The sequence below is a fragment of the Artibeus jamaicensis genome, unplaced genomic scaffold (genome assembly GCF_021234435.1).
Source record: "Artibeus jamaicensis isolate MK-2021 breed Jamaican fruit bat unplaced genomic scaffold, CSHL_Jam_final scaffold_474, whole genome shotgun sequence".
Taxonomy (NCBI): domain Eukaryota; kingdom Metazoa; phylum Chordata; class Mammalia; order Chiroptera; family Phyllostomidae; genus Artibeus; species Artibeus jamaicensis.
This window is the reverse complement of record NW_026522046.1, coordinates 27,511,211-27,530,486: the sequence shown is the minus strand read 5'-3', so window position 1 is coordinate 27,530,486 and position 19,276 is coordinate 27,511,211. Positions and strand designations below refer to the sequence as shown.

General features: G+C 41.9%; 1 protein-coding gene across 2 annotated transcripts in view; it reads left to right on the top strand.

The window, feature by feature from the left end:
* Positions 1-19,276, top strand: part of KCNAB1 (potassium voltage-gated channel subfamily A regulatory beta subunit 1) — a 306,973-nt gene that overhangs the window by 229,727 nt on the left and 57,970 nt on the right. For both annotated transcript variants that reach the window (XM_053658018.1, XM_037155966.2), the window contains exons 3-7: positions 4,137-4,174; positions 8,909-8,988; positions 11,324-11,368; positions 15,154-15,198; positions 17,085-17,128. In XM_053658018.1, the coding sequence (XP_053513993.1) occupies positions 4,137-4,174; positions 8,909-8,988; positions 11,324-11,368; positions 15,154-15,198; positions 17,085-17,128 (252 nt within the window). The remainder of the gene's footprint in view (positions 1-4,136; positions 4,175-8,908; positions 8,989-11,323; positions 11,369-15,153; positions 15,199-17,084; positions 17,129-19,276) is intronic.

Here is a 19,276-nt window from a genome sequence, read left to right as displayed (position 1 = left end):
TATTTAAGAAAAAATTTTACATCAATCAAACCTTCTCAATTAGTAATATGTTGCTTCTTTTTTATTATTCACTTAAGAGATAAGATTTTAGGCCATAAGATTTTTTTTACATTTATTATTGTTCAGTTACAGTTGTCCCACATTTTCCCCATTGTTTACCCTTACCCCATTCTCCCCAACTCCCACAGACAATCCCCTCCATTGTCCGTACCCATGAGTCCTCTATTCCTGTTCCTTTGCTTGCCCCTTCCCTTTCTTTCTCCCATTTCCCCCCTCCCCTCTCCCCTCTGGTTACTGTCAGTTTGTTCTTTATTTCCAAGCCACTGGTTCTATTTTGCTCATTTGTTTGTTTTGTTGATTAGGTTCCACTTATAGATGAGATCACATGGTATTGTCTTTCACCTCCTGGCTTATTTCACTCAGCATAATGCTTTCCAGTTCCATCCATGCTGTTGCAAATGGCAGTAGCTCCTTCTTTCTTTCTGTTGTGTAGTATTCCACTGTGTAAATGTACCATAGTTTTTTTATCCACTCATTTACTGATGGGCACTTAGGCTGTTTCCAGCACTTGGTATTGTAGATAATGCTGCTATGAACATTGGGGTGCATAGGTTTTTTTGAATTGGTGATTCAGGATTCTAAGGGTATATAGTCCCAGCAGTGGCATCTCTGGATCAAAAATCTTTAAAAAATTAATTAAGAAAGCTAAGCCATGGCCCTGGCTGGTATAGCTCAGTGGATTGAGCATGAGCCTGCGAACCAAAAGATCACGGTTCAACTCCCAGTTGGGGCATATGCCTGGGTTGCAGGCCAGTTCCCAGCAGGGGACGCACGAGAAGCAACCATGCATTGGTATCTCTCTCCCTCTCTCCTTCCCTTCCCCTTTAAAAATAAATAAATAAAATCTTTAAAAAAAGAACAGAAATTGGATGAAAATATTTTTTTAAAAGAAAGATAAGCCAAATAGAGTTGGCTTATTTTCATAAAGTTTGAAATCCAATATTCAATGGCCCAGTTTCAAAGAACAAATTTCAGGCTATCAATTTCACTTTTGGAAAGTGACTGTAATATAGGAAAGTGGATGGAATTATTCTTTAACCACTTAATTTCCCAAAGACTCTATTTTGTCAGAACGGAGAGAAGCAAATGAGAGATACTTACCCAAATACTTGTGAATGCCCCCATAGAAAATTATTCAGAAAGAGTAGATGAGTTGTAACATCAGCAGGACACCTGGAACTTCCAGTCTTTGAGGCTGAGTGGAGATGGGACTACTCCCTTTGATGCTATGAGGGATTTAAAAAATCTCCATCATCTCAGTACAAGTAAGCCAGCATATTCATCAAGCAGACACTGACCTGATGTTGCTCCAAGATATAGAAGAATGACTGATTCAGGGTATTATTAATGAACTCATGGCTTGTCTCATTTTAGCCCATAGCAACTCCTGATGAATGAGAAAATTAATGAACTTACAGGCTTCATTGTTTAGTGCCCCTACAAAATACTGCCGCCTAGGAATCTGGTGCATGATAGGTTCAATGTCAGCCCCAGCCTTTGTGAGAGCCCTGCCTGCAGTTAACACTGAACTTGGACCAGTGTATTCTACACTTGCTGGTCTGGGACCTTTCTCATCACAAAGTGGGCCATTTCCTGGGGTTTTACCTAGTAGGATTTCTTGTTCAAAAGTCCTTTGCCCTCTCCAAAATTTTCAAAACATCACAAATAAACATAGCTAACAGTGTGCTATTATTTCTATCTGTGTTCTTATTTGCTGCAATAGAAAATGCCACCAATAATATAACTTATCCTCAAAGTTTTCAGCCATATTTTTAACATGCTGAGCTAGAATGTTTCTGATTACACTAAAATCTGCAAATGCTTGTTTATTCCCTGGACACATCATCATTTCTGCTGCATTCAAAAGAGACTCTTATAAAAACATTGTCTGTAAAACAGTTTTGATGTCCCTGCAATTTTTTCACTTAATAAAGAACTGCATTTCACAGCAAATCACTTCTTTTACTCCCATTGAAATACAAACGCGGCCATTTCTCCAGTTCATTAGGTTTCTCAACGCCCATCTTTTCTGTACACCAGTCATGGTGCCTTATGTTGTAATTTTTCAGTGCAAATAGTCTTTGTTTTATGTTCTTCACATCCACCCAAAAAAAGTGCACTCCTGTTTTTTCCCTGAAATTCTCGACTGTGTGTGTGTTTTCAGAAGATGCACAAGTTCATTTTTCTTTTAATTTTAAAATAAAAATAGCAATAAACATGTGGCAGAAAATAACAACTGCATTTGATCTCAGTGTTGAAAATACAAAGGAAGGTGTGTAGACTTTGACTAACTCTGGAGGGCATGGACCTTACACACAGAACACTGGCCCTTGGATTCAGGGTTGTCTGCCTTGTGGGGACACCAGCCATCTATTGTTAAAAGAACCTGGAAATCAATCATTTGAAATGAAAATCTCCCAATCATTTCAATGTTGGTAACTTATTCAAAATTTATTAAACTAGCAAATGGGTCACCACTGTGTTAGTCTGCAAGTGAGCGCAGCATTTTGGCTGCCCACCTGCAGCATCTGGGGATGTAGAGTATAATAGCCAATTAATCAATAGTCAATTAATAGTATAATAGTCAGCTTACCTTTGTTTTAGTTTCTGGGAACTAAGAAGAGAAAAGGTACAATCAACATTCTATGGAGTATGAAATTCTAGTGCCTTAATGGATCTGGGAATATTCTAGAGGCAGTGAGATACAATAAAAAGGACATCCTGTTTGGAGTTAGGCATGTGTGGGGAATGCTGGGTATCCGCTTACTGGTTGGTTCATCTTAGAGTTCTCGTTTGGAAATAGAAATAGTAAAATTGCCGGGTTAAGTTCGTCAAAATGATTAGAGTGTGAAAGCTTTTAGGATACTGTTGGCCTTTGGAAGGTATTCCATAAACAGTAGCTATGACTGTTGTTATGAAATGAAAAAGGTTTCCTCAACGTCTCTTTGCCCACAAATGGGAACTGTGCCCAGGCCACTCTGACTCCTGCCACCCCTCTCTCTGCATCACATTCCCTCGCTCGGCCCAATGGCCCACATCACAGCTCAGCACATTCTAAAGTTTTCTACCTTCTTACCTTGCCTGTGCTCATACCTATGTAGCTGAGTGCCTGTCCCTTTCTCCTTTGCTCAACTACCTCTTTTGTGATTCAACCAAAGTATCACCTCTTCTACGAAGTTTTTCTTGAGTGCCACAACCCTCCAGTCTAGGTAAAGTACTCTCTCCTTTATTGCCTTGTGTTTGCCTCAGTGGGCGAAACTGGATCAATCACCTCATTGTCCCTGCCACCTGGGTGCAATGCGTTTCCTTGGCATGTAATTAGGACTCAAAAAAAAGTAGATCAAGGAGGGAGGAAATGAATGAAGTAACCGTAAACTGGAGTGGCAGAGCCCATGCAGTGTCTGCTCCACACCTGCTTCACGAAGGCAAACCTGGCTGGTGGTTATGCCTCTTTTCCTTACCTTCCCAATCCTCACTCCAGCTACTGCCCCCACTCCAGGCCCCACACCTATGGAGATTTCCACTATGGAGTAGCAGGTCACAGCAGAGAAGGTGGTTAAATATCCTCTCCTGGGGCTCGGAAGTAGGGACTGGAAAGACATTTGAGAGGGTTCCTTTTGAAAGGTAAGAGGGAATACGAAACAGAGTCAGTTGATGGAGACAAAGAAGGAAAGAACCCTAATCCAAGATCTTACCTTCACTTTCAGAACTGGTGGCTCCTTAGCTAAGTGAGAGCAAGAATGGGTGTGTGGCCAGAGTAGGCATGGTAACACTGCCATCTTGCACAGTAGCTTTCATGGTCCTCTACAGGCAGAGACTGTGTGAGACTGGGCTGCTCTTATGTGGTGCCTGTGGCTACAGAAAGAGAATCCTTTTCTCCAGGGGCCTGCAGACCCCTGCTGGGCAGCTTAGTGAGAGGAGGGTGGGCTGGTCTTCAGCCCTCAAATGCCCCCCAACCAGCTACTTTCATAAACAATCTGTGAAATAGTCTTGTTGTAAGAAAGAGTGTTTCCTCTTGTTATACACATATTAGAAAAGTGATTATAAGTAATGTGCAAATATTTCATCTTTTCTAGGAACATGGGTGACATTTGGAGGTCAAATTTCAGATGAGGTAAGTTAGTTTTATCTTTTGTTATGGCCACTGATCAAAGAAAACACGGAGAGCATGATATAATAGGAATATTCTTCCTGAGATTCTGGCATTCAACAAGGACAACATTTTAATTATGGGAAATGGTTAAGATTGACTCAAAGATTATTTTCAATTTTATTTTCTTTGTTTTTCACATTTGTACTATTAATCCTTGAGACTGTCAATGTATTATATGTGCTAGTCACTTGATAAGGAAGCAACCAGTATGGATGAATATTAGCCCCTTTTTGGAAACATTTTACTGCTATTGTTATTTGTTTTAGCTCTACCTAGAGTGACTGTCCTGGTTCCTGTTTGCATGGACTTTCTCATTTTAGCATGGGACCACTCAGTCCTGGGCAAACCAGGACAGGTGGTCACCATGGCTTGGACAAGTTAATCCAACTACTCTGAGTCTCAGCTTCTCCTACGTAAAATGGGATAAAAGTGTGGACCTTCAAGGTCTGTGGGAAGAACGAACCATGATATACCTGTCAGATATTTATACAGCCTTTTGACTGGTAGGTAGCAGACACTCAAAAATGGCAGCAATAATATAGTTATATTTACCATGAAATTTCTTTAGGTGTTTACACATTCCGAGCAGTGCTTATTGACGTGATATTCTTATCATTGTATTTAAGGAATACTTGCGAATGAAATCTTACTATTTGTGGCAGCGTGGATAGACCTAGATGCAGAGGTGTCCAACCTGTGGCTGGCAGGCCACCTGTAGCCCAACACAAAATTGCAAATTTACTTAAAACCTTTTTTCTTTTGCTTTTCAGTTTTTGTTAGTGTTTGTGTATTTATGTGTGGCCCAAGACAACTCCTCCTGTTCCAGTGTGGGCCAAAGATGCCAAAAGATTGGACACCCCCAATAGAGGATATCATACAAAGTCAGAGAAAGACAAGTACCATGTGATAGAACAAAATTTTAAAAATATTGAGACAGAGTTATAAATACAGAGAAAAGAATGATGGTTGCCAAAGGTGAGGGCAGTCAGGGAACTGGGTGAAAATATGAAGGAGTTAAGAAGCACAAATTGATAGTTATGAAATAGTCATGGGGATGTAAAGCATAGGGAATATGGTCAATAAAATTGTAATAACTATGTAGGGTGCCAGGTAGGTACTGGAAATATCGGGGGGAACACTTTATAAAATATACAATGGGCTAACCACTATGCTGTATACCTGAAACTAACATAAAATACTACTGAAGGTAAACTATGATTAAAAAATAAAATGTTAACAAAGGGCATACTTTCATGGCATCAGTGAGCTAAGCTGGAAATCCCTCCTTGCCTGCCTGGAGAACCACTGAGGGTCAGGGGTGGTGTGTCTGAGTGGGTACACTCAATGGGATCCAGCCTGCTCTGCCACTGACTAACTACAGTTACTAACATTTACATCTACTAACAGTTGCCATATCAGTAAAATGCAGATGGTAGCCCCTACTCAGTGGGACCATGGCTGAGATTAATGACATGATGCCTATAAAGTGCTGAGCAGGTGTTTGGCCTAGAATAAGCCCTTTGTAAAGGCAATTTTTACTATCATTCCTAAGTAAAAGTATGGGGGGCTTGGGGGGCATTTCTACAGCTCCCAACGTCACCAGCATTGTTTAATAGACCCAGGAGGAGAAGACTTATCTGCACATTCTTACCAGTCTGAATGCCTGTTCCCAGTGTTGGGCAAACTCACCATAGAGAGTTTGTCTCACAGGGGATTTCTTGAGAAGCAGATTCTGAGATAGAGATTAGCATGCAGAACAGTATTAGGAAGTGATCTCAGAATCAACACATGGCAGAGAAGGAAGCAGAATTGGGCACTGAAACTGAGCCATGATGCAGTCTTAGCAATGACCTTAGGTGATGCCATGGTGAGCTCTAAAGCTGAGATGGCCATGCAGAATTGCCCCAAGTTGGGGAAAAAAACTGAGCATTTCTATCCCTTGTACAATCAATTATTAAACAGGGCTGTCCTGGGAAGCAGGTCCAACACTGAGCTAATCAACTCTCTTCAGCCATATGCAATTTCCAGACAGAGCTGATAGCTTGAAGGCCAGGATTCCTAGCAGCCACGGGAATATGTCCTTCAGTTCTGAAGGAGGATCTGGGCACCCATCACAGGGTTCACTGCAGGGCCCGCTGACTGGCATCAGTTAGGGTACATGGGGCAGGCACAGAGGAAGGTCCACAGACAGCAGAGCAATGACCAATGACTTACATACAAAATAGGTGACAGGTAGGGAAGGAGGTCTGCTCCCTTTTGGAGCAGAGGGGCCTACTGTAAGTACATCAATTTCCCTTCATCCCTGCTCCACCCTTTACAGAGCCGGCCACTCTGCCACAGTCAGCCCAGCTTTGCCCCAGGTCAGAGTGGGCAGGGCTGGCCTCTGAAATGAATCATTTCAAAATTACGGTTCTAAAAACCACACTATCAAGTTGTCACAAGTGTCTGGAGCAGGCCTCACCTCAGATGCAGATCAAATAACTACTGTCCTTCCAGAGGCAGCTGTGGCTTCCCACCATGTCCCTGCAGAGAGAACGCCAGCAAGGAGGAGGAAGGGGGGCACCAGTGGTTGTAGTGTTCACGCTCAAATTTATTTCCACATGGCAAAAATGCAAACCAATAGCAACAAGTTCACCTCCGCAGACTTTTCTACTTCCTCTGGCTTCAGACGAGCTCTGCACAAAGCAAACACAAACAGGGGATCCTGGGGTGACCACACTATAATGTGCCAGGTGACATGGTACTACCTCTGAAAGTAATGACATCCCCACTACCAGCAGAGTTCAACCGTATATTGAATAGCCACTTGACAGGGATATCAAGAGGATTCAAACGTGAAACTAGATACTGCTGTGAGGTGCCTCCCAAAGAAGATTTGGCTTCATTATAAAGCCAAACTGGAAGGTATTCATGTGATTAATACTTTCAGTAATGGTAAGAGTGTATTATCATCTTATAGCACCTAGTTTTCAGAGTCTTACTTACCTTTTCTCATTGGTAAGGTACTTAGGTTTCCTTTAATTGCAAGTAATAAAAAAACTCAACTCAAATTGGTTTAACCAATAAAGGAAAAAAATTATTTTAATTTGCACACTGGAAGTGTAGACCTAGAGCAAGCTTCGGGGTCAACTCAGTCAGTCGCCCCCACTCCATTTCCCAGTGACTTGGCCCTGTGTTCCTCTGTGCGTGAACTTCAACCTCTGGTAGGAAGAGAGACGTAGAAACTCTAGGCCTCAATTAGAATAAGTCCAGGGAAACAGGGGATGAGCTTCCTCTGGGCCTCTGGGCTCCATGGGGACCTGAACAGAATCACCCTCATTCTGCAGATGAAAACACTGAAATGCAGGGAGTTCAAATGACTTGCTCAAGTTTCTTCATCCAGTAAGTGGTTCACTCAAGACCAGAAGTCACTGTTCTGACTTAGTTCGGTGATTTCATTATTCCACGTTGGGGTCTTCAAATGCTGCAGTTGGTTGGGAAACATCTCAGCAATCAGTCTACCCTCCATCTAGGAGTCTCTCTTATCTTAAAGTTTCTCTCTGTGTAAGATTTATTATGTACATTTCCCACTCATAATCCCCCACCATGCCATGTTATACAGCACAAGGATAATATTATAATACAAGCATGATAATTTCTTAAACACAGAACAGCCACTTTGGAAAAAAACATATTTGTCTTAACTTTCAATCTTTATTTAGAGTAAATGTCACGATGGTACAAAATTAAAAGCAGTTATAGCTTTTAAAAGTAATAGGACGTTTACTGTTATTTTTCTAAAGTATTTGCAGGGATCCCATTTTGCTAGCCTAACAATTTTCTTGGTTGGCCAATTTGAAAAACAGGAAAATAGTTTATCTTAGAAATGCTGATGAAGCAACTCTAGCCCACCATAAAAAACATAATGGAAAAATCAATTTTAATTATTTATGAGATGCATAGTTTCTCAATTGTCTAATAAGTCTAAATAAAAAATTAGCCCCCTCCACTTCTCTTTATTGCCCTCCCTCTGTCGTTATCCCTGTATCCTCGTCACACCTCCCGTTTGCAGTCAGCAGCACAAAGGAAGGGACGGGAGCCTGGAGGTCTGCTTACAGGCAGACAGTGAGGAGCTGAACCCCTGGGCCTCACTCCCTCCTCTGTGTGCGGGTGGATTCAGCTGGCTGGCCACTCTGTAATTGTGTCTGGGGATTTGCTGAGACGTGCAGTCACCATTCTGTCTCACCTTTGGTTCCCAGAACAGTCTGCTGAGCCATGGGGAAAAAAAAGGCACGGACTTTTTAAGTCACAAGTCACCCCGGTGCCGCAACCTATTGGCTTGGAGAAAGAAGAGAAATGGAGTTGGCTGCAGTACAAATGATCCTCTCTGTCAGAGAGATTTCAGTGTCAAAGAGAATGTTGTCAAACCAGGTCTTCCAAGCAGAGTGAGAAACAGTGGACCCACCTCACTGTGCTGCCTTATCCCAGCACTTACAGGAAATCCCTTAGTGCCCGGTCTGCATGTGAGGGGAAGGATGCATTTAGCTTGTCTGTGCTGGCTGAAACTTCTTTTTTTCTTTCTTCACTACAGCTGAGAAAAGCAAGGAGTGGTTAGAGAAATTTCAGTGTTCTTAAAGACCACTGAAGGATTCAAAGTTGCTTCCCGGATTTGGAAAGCATTTGGCTTTTTTGACTGACCTTTGTGTCTTCTTGTAGGTTGCTGAACGGTTGATGACAATCGCCTATGAAAGTGGAGTTAATCTCTTTGATACTGCTGAGGTCTATGCCGCTGGAAAGTAAGTCAATACCTGTTCATGTGCCTCAGGCGGTGTTCTTAGAACCAAGGGACTCTGCCCAAACCATTGCTGACATACTGGCAAGAAGGGCCTGTCATTGTCACACATGTCAATGGTATTGCTTTTCCCCCTCCTTCCACCACCATCATCAGGACTTAGGGATATGGACCATCTCCAGCCACCTGGAGTTTGCCCACCCAAACTTTCCCACCACTGGTTCCTGTATGAAGGATGGACTGGAAGCAGTTGCCATGGTCTACATGAGGGACAGAGGTGGCTGGGACCAGAACAGTGGCAGTGGAGATCAATAAATGTTAGTTCAATGTATGAGTGAGCAAATAAATGAACAGATTCCAGCATGGTTGTTCAAAGGCTAGTCTTGCTATTTCATAACCACATCTCATAGTTTCTCAACCCCCAAGGGAAACTGGGCCATCCTCTCTGCAGGGAGCAGGAACTCTTTTTCCCATTTGCAGGCTTGTCCCTCCCTGCAGCATTACAGGTAGATCAGAGATGAAAGGAGGGATCCCCAAAGATGCCAAGAAATCCAATATCCTTTACAGGGGGCATTTCAGACTCCAGTCAGAGGACAGAGAAGGAGGCTGCAAAGAAGCCTCACTCCTTTTGCTGGAGAAGTTACACAGAGTTACAACTTTTCAGGGACACACAAGCAGGTTTGGGTGCAAGGACAGGGCTCTTGCTAAATCACAGCACATGGGTGACGTAACCTGACCTCAGGCATGCCTCAAGGTCCATGTTTTCCGGGTTCCAGCATGACAAGCACATTTTAGAATAGAACAGGAGTACCTTGGCCTCCTGCTGTGAACACCGACACAGCTGCAGGAGCTGAAAGGAACTAAATAGCTGCACAGCAGCTTGAGCAGCTCTGTCATTTGCTAACAGGACTGAGGTACATGACCACCTGCAGGCCGAGTGCCCCCTGCTTCCAGGTGAGAATTACATGAAAATTCTGGACGTGCTGAGTCAGGCCCAGCATTGCCCGGTGGAGTGCATTTTCCTTGCATGTATTTCCTCCCTGTCAAGGGCAGGTCTCCGTTTAACGACCATCAAGGAGGTCCAGAGCACACATCCCTGATGTTTTCTGTTGAGTCCAAGGAAAGAAAATAAAGTTGATAAGTCCTTGCTCCTTTCAACATTGCACTCTTTCTTGGAGTTTTTTCTTCTTTTATTGAATCCTGCTCACTACCAAATGAGGCCAACGTTGAAAAAGGGAGGAGTGGTGAACAAGTCTGTCAGAGCTCTGTTTGTATTCCCACTGTGAAGAACAATCAGTCCTGGTTAATTACTGATTGATTATCAGTGTGTAACTGAGATAGGTTCCCACTGTGAAAACCAAGGTTGCAAAAGGCAACTATCAGAGAGACAGGAGGGGAGGAAGCAAAGAACACTGCGGAGCATTCAGTGCATGTCTGTCTGTGGTGTGCTCCATAGCAAACCGCATTGTGGCTTATTGCCAGTCTCCTAAAAATGCACCAATAAAGATAGAACCCTCAAGTCAAGACAAATAATGATTAGCAATGACTCCCACCTAAAGGACCCTAATAGACAAAGTGTTCATTTCAATGATGTCCCCATTCACAAAAGCTCTGAGAGCACAGCTGCTTCTCACAAGTTGGTCTCCCTGGGAGGGACCTAGGGGAAAGTTTTAGTCTCCTCGAGCTTGGGTATGAGCTGGGCTAGGGAGATGGGGAGGAGGCTGTGGGGATGTCTTTAGTATACCTCTTAGTACAGGAAGGACACTTTTCTACACCTCCTTATGGCCTGCTTCTATGACAATGCTTGTCACTGGAACCCAAGACATTCTCTATATGGGCCACTGCATCTGCAGTCCTGGATCTGGTCCATTGAAACCCATGCACAGGCTGTTTTTTCCTGCAAGATCTCCCGGGAGTCAATATTGTCCATCTAAACAGCGTGAGGTCTTGCTATCTTCCAGTCACAATTGGAAACCATAGCAAATAGAAGGAAAACCTTGACTCCCCTTGGATGTAGCCAAGCGAGACATTTATAGATGTGATCAGTAGTTTAAAAACACCAAAATACCAAGTGACTCCACTGTTTCTCAGTATCAGGACCACAGGGCGGTCTCCTGCCAGTGTGTCAGGGTTTGGCAGGTGCTCCTGGAATGCTCTGGAGCAGGATTCTGCAGGCGCAAGCAGGAGCGGCAGAAACTGTGCTACCAGTCGAGAACAGCTTCTATTTTCGGGACATAGAGGCTCTGAGAGTTCAAACAAGGGATGGCTCTGGTGTTTTGGATTGACTCTTGCGTTTCCAGGTCCCTGCATCCTAAGACACTATGTGTTTCCCCCTCCAGGGCTGAAGTGATTCTGGGGAGCATCATCAAGAAGAAAGGCTGGAGGTAATGCATTCACTGTCATCATTCACCTGCCTTTAAACGGACGATCATTATGTTGTACCAGAGAAGGAAAAACAAAATTGACAACTGACCAAAAGGTTGTCCAAAAAAAACTCAGCTCTTAGTAATGAAATGATCTACAGTGGTTTGAAAATTATACCAGCAAGTCCATTACTTGTGCCTCAACTCTTCTTGACTAGTCACTAGTCACAATGAATTACCTTGGGGTTGAGCTGAGAAGAAAGGAATGTTCAGGAGGTATTCATCCATAAAGGAAAGGGACACTCTCATGGCTTCTGACTGCCACTAATGTACTTCAGTGAAGGAAGCCAGCTGACAGGAGCTGATTATTTATACACACATTTATTTTCACTGCTCCTTTTACTCACAACTCTGAATGCAAAGAAATGATGAACTAAGAAGCCCTTGGTATAAATACCCCAAAGCTTTATCTGCCAATGTCTCCCCTGTGTCCTGGGAGCCCTGTCGCCTGGGCATTCAAGAAAGTGCTTCAGCTTCTGTCCTTAAGGGGTCATGTCCCATCCCCTCACCTGTAGCCAAAGCCAGGTAATAGTGGAAACATAACATCTTGGGGGCTGGACAGTCCCCCCCATTTCAATATGCTTGTCAGCTCCCACTTCCTCCCCCGCATGAGTGCAGTCAGACAGAGCCCAACAAAGACCAGTGGACCAGTTTGGGGTCTTCTTCTGCTCTGGTATAATCTCTACTGAGGGCTAAATAAATAACAATTCAACAGGATTAGTGAGACAGCTGTTCAAAGCGAACCCTGCACCATGCATGTATACACAGCTTGTATAAAATTTAGTCCAGGGAAAAGGGGCATTCTTGAAGAGTATAGGTCAGACTGATTTTATTATGCCATTCCACAAAGTATTCCAATTCCCTCTGGAGGGAAGACTGGAAGGGTTGAACAGAGCTCCACATATTCTTAGGGCTACTGTCTCTTCACTCTTAGAAAAACATTTGGTAGGAATACAGGGCCTTGTGGAAATAGAAAAACAGAAATTTATGGCATTGTCAACAAATTTTGGTGACCAAATTTCTCCCTCTGGCTTCTCTTCCTCCCCAACTCCAGGGACAGTAAGGGTGTTATGAAAGCACAGTATTCAACATTAAGTGTGGGAAAATATTCATGCTCGCACCCAGTTCCCCACCTTGTCTGAGTTACCTTCCCACTCAGCATGTTGGTCCACCCACCACTGCCCAAATAGAGACTGTATCAATCTCCTACGGCTGCTGTAACTAAGTGCCATAAACTGGATGGCTTAAACCAACAGAAATGTATTCTCTCACAGTTCCGGAGGCCAGAAGTCCAAAATCAAGGTTTGGGCTGAGCCACGTTCCCTCTGAAATTCTGGGTGGAGTCCTTCCTTGCCTCTTCCCAGCTTCTGGGGGCACTGGCAATCGTCAGCATTCCTCGGTCAGCTCTTCAGCAGCTGCCTCTGTCATCATAGGGCTTTCTCCCCTGGTATGTGTCTGTGTGTCTTCTTATAAGGACACTGGTCACATTGGATGAAGGGCTCGTCCAGTATAACCTCATCTTTATTCAACTGGTTATGTGTGCCATGACCCTATTTTCAAATCAGTTGACATTTGGAGGTACTGAGGGTTAGGACTTTAGTAACATATCTGTCTGGAGACACAATTAAACCCATAACAGAGACCCTGGAGATGAGGCCACTAGCTGTCCAGTGAACTCTGCAGCGAGGGGTAGGAGACCAAGTACACCTGAAACAGGAGGGGGCGTGTCAGTGCTGTGGCTCCTTCCCCCTGGCTGCCCAGAGAACATTTACCCATCATTCTCCGTAGTTTGCAGAGCCTGTTTATGCCTATGAGAAAGTAGATTAATGTGCATCTTCCACAAACTGCCTTTTGGTCTTGCAAATAAAAAATCAAGCTATCACCAGGCCACAGAATACTGATGCCTGTTCACTGCAGCCTGCAGAAAGCTGTTGAAAAGATAAACTATATTATCATAGCATGGAGTCCATAAAGGCACTTTCTACTTGGACATACTCAGCTTCTAGTCCCAGTGCCATCACTTGGCTGGCTGTGCTGCCCAGGACAAGTTACTTCCCTTCTTTGAGTCTGAGTTTCTCCACCTGTAAAACAGATGTCATAGCTGTTCAAAAAGTGTCATGCTGGCAAAGCGACATAAGGAGTGCAAAAGTATTTTGAAGACTGCTCTGCATCAAAGTGAAACAGTCCTGTGATCATTCTTCACCCATTCTAAATGCTCCTGTGAAGTGAAGGGTAATTTGCCAGGTTGCCGTCTACTCTTGCTGTCTGAACGTTAATGTTTGTGGGCACAGCCACAGAGGCCCAGCATGTTACAGGAAGCCCAACTCGGGAAGAGTAAGTCTGTGGCAGTCCCTAAGTCTTAGTCTAAGTCTATGTATTTGAGGAGAATGTGCAGCTTTGGCAGGCCCAAGTGCTCTGAATAATCAAGAGGGCTGCGTTCATTTTTCTAGATAATATTTCATCCAGCCTTTTGTCGAAGCTCTGAAAATGTTTGCCAAAGGAGACCTGGCTCCCCCTGGCAGCTCACTGCTCTACTAGGTCTCACAAGGTTCGAGGACTGACCTGGGAAGTGCATCGGCTCATCTGGGTGTATAGTCTCCAGATGCTTGTAACTGTAGACCTTCTGTTACGGTGATTCAAACTATTTTTCAGGGAATTAACTTCGGTGGGATGGGTTGCTGACATTTTCTACAAATCCTTGTACCAGCCAAGTTGTCAGAATTGTCAATGCTGTTCCGCATTGGTTACCATTAACCATGTGAGGCTTTTATACCTCAGGGTCCCAATATGTCACCGCTACAGATGATGAAATTTTATAAATGCCTTATTGCAAATACTCCCTAAGTTTGGTCTTAACCTTTGAGTCACAAATGATTTTTTTTTGATAAGTTCAACTGAATTACATACCCAGAGAAACTAAACTACACTGAGATCTTCCCAATTGTAAATTATATGACCATGGTTCTCCAGACCCATTTCTCATTCCCTGATCAGAATGGAATTTCGTCCCTTTGGGTATGGTTTTGAGAAAGTACTATGTTTGCTGACAGGATTTCCTCATTTTATTACCTTAACATAAGGATTTTGGGACTATTTTCCTAAAGTAACATTTCCATTCAATAAGACACTCATAGAAAGTTTATTCCTACTTATTGCCCATTATAATTTACTTCATCGTTCATATTTCCATGTAGTCAATGCCTGCCTGTGAACAGGATGATTGGATAGGGCCGTGACTCAGAGCCGCTAGGTCCATGGAGGGTGGACTTACTCCGGGGCAACTTCACGCTTCATCAAAATTATGCCAGATACTAAGTTAAGTGTTAGTTGGTGGCTGTTTGTTTGAGATGCTGAAGCAATGCATCCTTTAAGTCCTTCCATCTCCCCTTCTCATGTGCTATTGCTGACCCTCCATGTCCACCACTTACCTTCACTCTGCCACCGCCCAGCCCTCTGCCACCGCCCACCCCTCTGCCACCACTCAACCTCCTCCATCCAGCACCTTGGGTAAAGACCACTTCCATTCAGTCTCTACCTGTGGGATCTGACTTCAAATCCTCACTCACTAGCTTCTCTCTGTTCTTATTTTGTGGTGATAGGAATGAACAAGTTGATCTTTCTACCAATTTTTTAAAAATGTGAGGTACAATAAATTCTTTTTGTGTTATAATAATAATATGACTCAGTATAATAGCCAGCAATTTATTTAATATTTCTCTGTGTGTGTTTTTCTGTTTAATATACAGGAGGTCCAGCCTGGTCATTACAACCAAACTCTACTGGGGTGGAAAGTAAGTTGAATACCTTTTATTTTTCCTATTTGACAGGAAACAACTAGCGCTTTGTGCTTTCATCTTTGTAGGCAACAATTTTATATCTATTATACCAAAATTAATTGGTTTAGAGAGAAAGATGATTGTTTCTCACTTGAAGGAAATAGCAATTAACTTGAATTCAATTTTAGGTAGATGATCCCAAAGAAATTGAGTGCAAAGCATGTGGTCACTTGTTATTAAGTGATTCATGGAGAGTCTTCAAATACAACTTCATACTTAAAATCATTTCTAAAATAGAGTTCAAATTTTGGGAAAAGGAAATAAGCACAGAGCATCACAGAAGAAAAGCTACTCAAATCACCAAAACTTTGAGACTTCTATGGAATGCAAAGATAAAAATATCTTGTCTGGCCCCACATGTAAGTCTCTGATCATTTCTACTGAGGGCTCTGGAAGTGCTGACCAAAGGGGCATCTCATCAGAGAGTAACGCAAAGCTCCCTGTATCCCTCGTTGTCAGGCCACATGAAAGAGATGTCCTCTCTCTGGTGTGGGATGCAGAACAAATGTCAGAGGATGAATTGCCCTCTGATGAACCTGCTGGTGTTTGAACTGGTACTTACATTATCCAGCAGGACTTAGAAGTCTGGCCTTTAAGATAAATATGTACGAATGCAACAAGGTATTCCATACACTTTTTCATGGAAATATCAAAGATTTCTCAACAAAAACCAAGTACAAATAAAACTTCATTTACCTTCCTGTGACTTATAGGGAATAGTTAAAAACAAAATTGGAGGCAGAGGCCAGTTTTTATAAATCTTCTAATCAAAATGTATGTGCCTATACATACATATACACACACACTCATATTTTATTGCTGTTTTTGAGCTTGCTTATGATGAATACAAAAACAAAAAAGGAACTTAGATTTTTACTACTATGTAGTCTATATAATGATAAAGCAACACGGCGCTTATGAGAAATGTGTCGGACTTTCGCTGTCTGTGCGCTGATTCGTGGTGCCATGGCTTGGCGCTTCTGCAGCGGAGCTCAAAACCCGGCCTATCGTTTAGAAATAATCAGGGAGTAAGACAATGTGCAAGAACCAATGTGTAGTAGAGTACTACATACAGTATTACAGAACATAAAACATGCAAAATCACCAGAGACAAATGGTGCCTAGGCTTATAAAAGAGGTTGCCAAAAATATTGATATTGAAGAAACACGTCATCAATACTTTAAACACAGGGACCACATTTCTTTCTAACTGGCCAGAGCTTGAGAATGGTCTGAAAAGGCGAAAGTCCTGGTTAAAAGTTGGTCATCTTCAGATACTAATTTAAAGACTTTGTTTTATCACATTTTAAAAGACAGTAGTTATTCATTTCTTTTGAAAGTCAAAAGGCACTTTCAGATTTGCTTCCTTTCTCAGAAAAGCTAATGGCACCAGCAGCATGGCAATAATTATAACAAGCTCACAAATTTATACCAAGTATTGTATTGTATTGTATTGTATTGTATTGTATTGTATTGTATTGTATTGTATTGTATTGTATTGTATTGTATTGTATTTGCTTAGATTGGTAAGAACAAGGTGGGAAGGTTGAGCTGTGTGTCAAATTATATATGGACAGGACGTGGGTGGCTGACTCATTATTACCATGGTGTGGTGGCAGACATGGCTGATTCACTGCCTGGGGTCTCTGGAGAAAAGAGGCTCAGTGTGCTGCCCACCTGCCTTCTCTCCTCAGCCCGCTGTGGTACAGAATTTTCCAAGAACAGGGCATAACATTAGCAATTCAGTCCAGAATCTAGAATGGTTATTCTTCTGTACTTTTGAAGCAGCGATAAAAGAAAGCACACCCCACTCAAAGTCATTTGCTTCTTTCTCTTGTTAGAGCTGAAACGGAAAGAGGGTTGTCAAGAAAACATATAATTGAAGGTAGGTGCTGCTGCTTCGTTTTCCTTTCATCTGTGGGCTGCTGATTCAAGAAAGGTTATCAATTAAATAGGTTCAAAGCACGTTGGGAGGGAGGAAACTTGCTATGAAAAGAGCGCAGTCAACCAGGTTTCTTCCTAGGGTTGAGTGTTGGGAGTGCAGTGACAGAGGGAAGAAGGGAAATTCAGAAAAAGGCCAAATTTTCTAGAATTCTTATCATTTACAGTCATGCTAACATTGACAAAACTTTCATAAGACTTTTAAAAAGAGTTTTATTTAGCTGTAATTTATAAACCATAAAAGTTTACCCAAAGTGTATAATTTACTGTTTCTGAGTATAATTAGAGTTCTGCAATCATCACCATAATTTCATTTTAAAACATTTTCATTTCCCCAAAAGAAGCCTTGTACCCACTAGTAGTCCCTTCTGATCTCCTCCTTACTCTCGCTCCCTCAGCCCTAAGCAATCATGTGTCTATTTTTATCTCAAATCTATAGATTTGCCAGTTCTGGACATTTCATATAAATAAGTGAGATAGTATAATATGTGATATTTTGTGATGGGCTTCTTTCACTTAACATGATGTCCATCCATGTTGTAGCATGTGTCAGTACTTCATTCCCTTTTATTGACAAATAAAATTTCATTGAGTGACTATACCAGATTTTGTTTATCCATTCATCAATTAATGGGCATTTGGGTTGTCTCACTTTTAGACTATTACATGAGTAATGCTGCTGTAAACATTTGTATACATGTTTTATGTGGACATATGTTAAGATTGCTATACTTTTAAAAAAGAGTGTATATGCATGGAAAAAAATTGTACAAAATGGCCCCTGGGTGATTAATTCACAAAGCCATTGCTTTTGGGATGGCACTCAAAAATCTGTACAATGTAGAAATAAACAGGTCTGAGAGAACTGTTGCATAGTAGAGTACTTCACTGTGAGGATTATGGGAATTGTCAGGAATTTTCATTTATTTCTTGCTGGTCTATGTATTACAAAATTTTACACTTACACCTTTTGCAATTAAAAAAAAACCACAATGTTAAAAGGGGCTGCCATATATTTCCAGCATCTTTATACTAGTTCATGAACTATTTCCTGAAAGTCCAAGATTTTATAACTTTAGATTCATAACTTTATGAATTCAGATTCATTCAGACAGATGATTTTTATCCTTTTTAAAACTCATGTTATTTATGAAATACCCAAGTCACCAAAACTATAAAGTATAGTCCCACCATTTCAGAAATAAAAGTAGATAAAGAGCGTGGGCCTGCGAACAAGAAAGTGACGAAAGGAACACATTGATTTTCTCCCCTCTCTTCTTCCCTTCCCCTCTAAGATAAATATAAAATATTTTTTTTTTTTTCTTCCCCCGGAGTAAAGTCCCGCCTTTGCTCACCTCCTCTTCTTCCACAGTTTGCCAACCTGGTGCACATCCTTCCCAGCTTTTCCCTGCAGTTCCACTGACTTATCCATGTACAACCTACCTATAAATGCAAAAACTTATGTGTTAAACCAATGGAAGTAAGCTATATGTATTAACCTAAAGTTTACTTTTTCCTCAACTAAAATAAATCTAGACACATATGTATACACATACACGTATGATTTATGAGTTATTTACATTTTTAGTACTATAAAGAATTGTGCAAATGACCATTCTTATGTAAATGAGATAGGAACTGGAAGTGGCATTGGTAAGTCAAAGAATAATGCGTATTTTAACACGAACTTATTTTCTTTTTCTTTTTAAATTGTTTATTCTATTACAGTTGACCCACTTTTTTCTCTTTTGCCACACCTTACCCAGCCCATTCCTCTCACCTGCAGTCAATCCCCTCTCATCGTCCGTGCCCGTGGGTCATTCACACATGTTCTTTGTTTATTCCCCTCTCCTTCCTTTCACCATTCCCCATCTCGCCTCTCCCCTCCTACAGCTATCAGTCTCCTCCATGTTTCCATGTCTCTGGTTCTGTTTTTCTCTTTAGTTTATTTTGTGCATTAGATTCTAGTTATAAGTGAGGTCATATGGTATTTCTCTTTCACCGACCCACTTATTTCATTTAGCATAATTATCTCCAATTCCATCCATGCTGTTGCAAAAGGTAGGATTTCTTTTTTCTGCTGCATAGTATT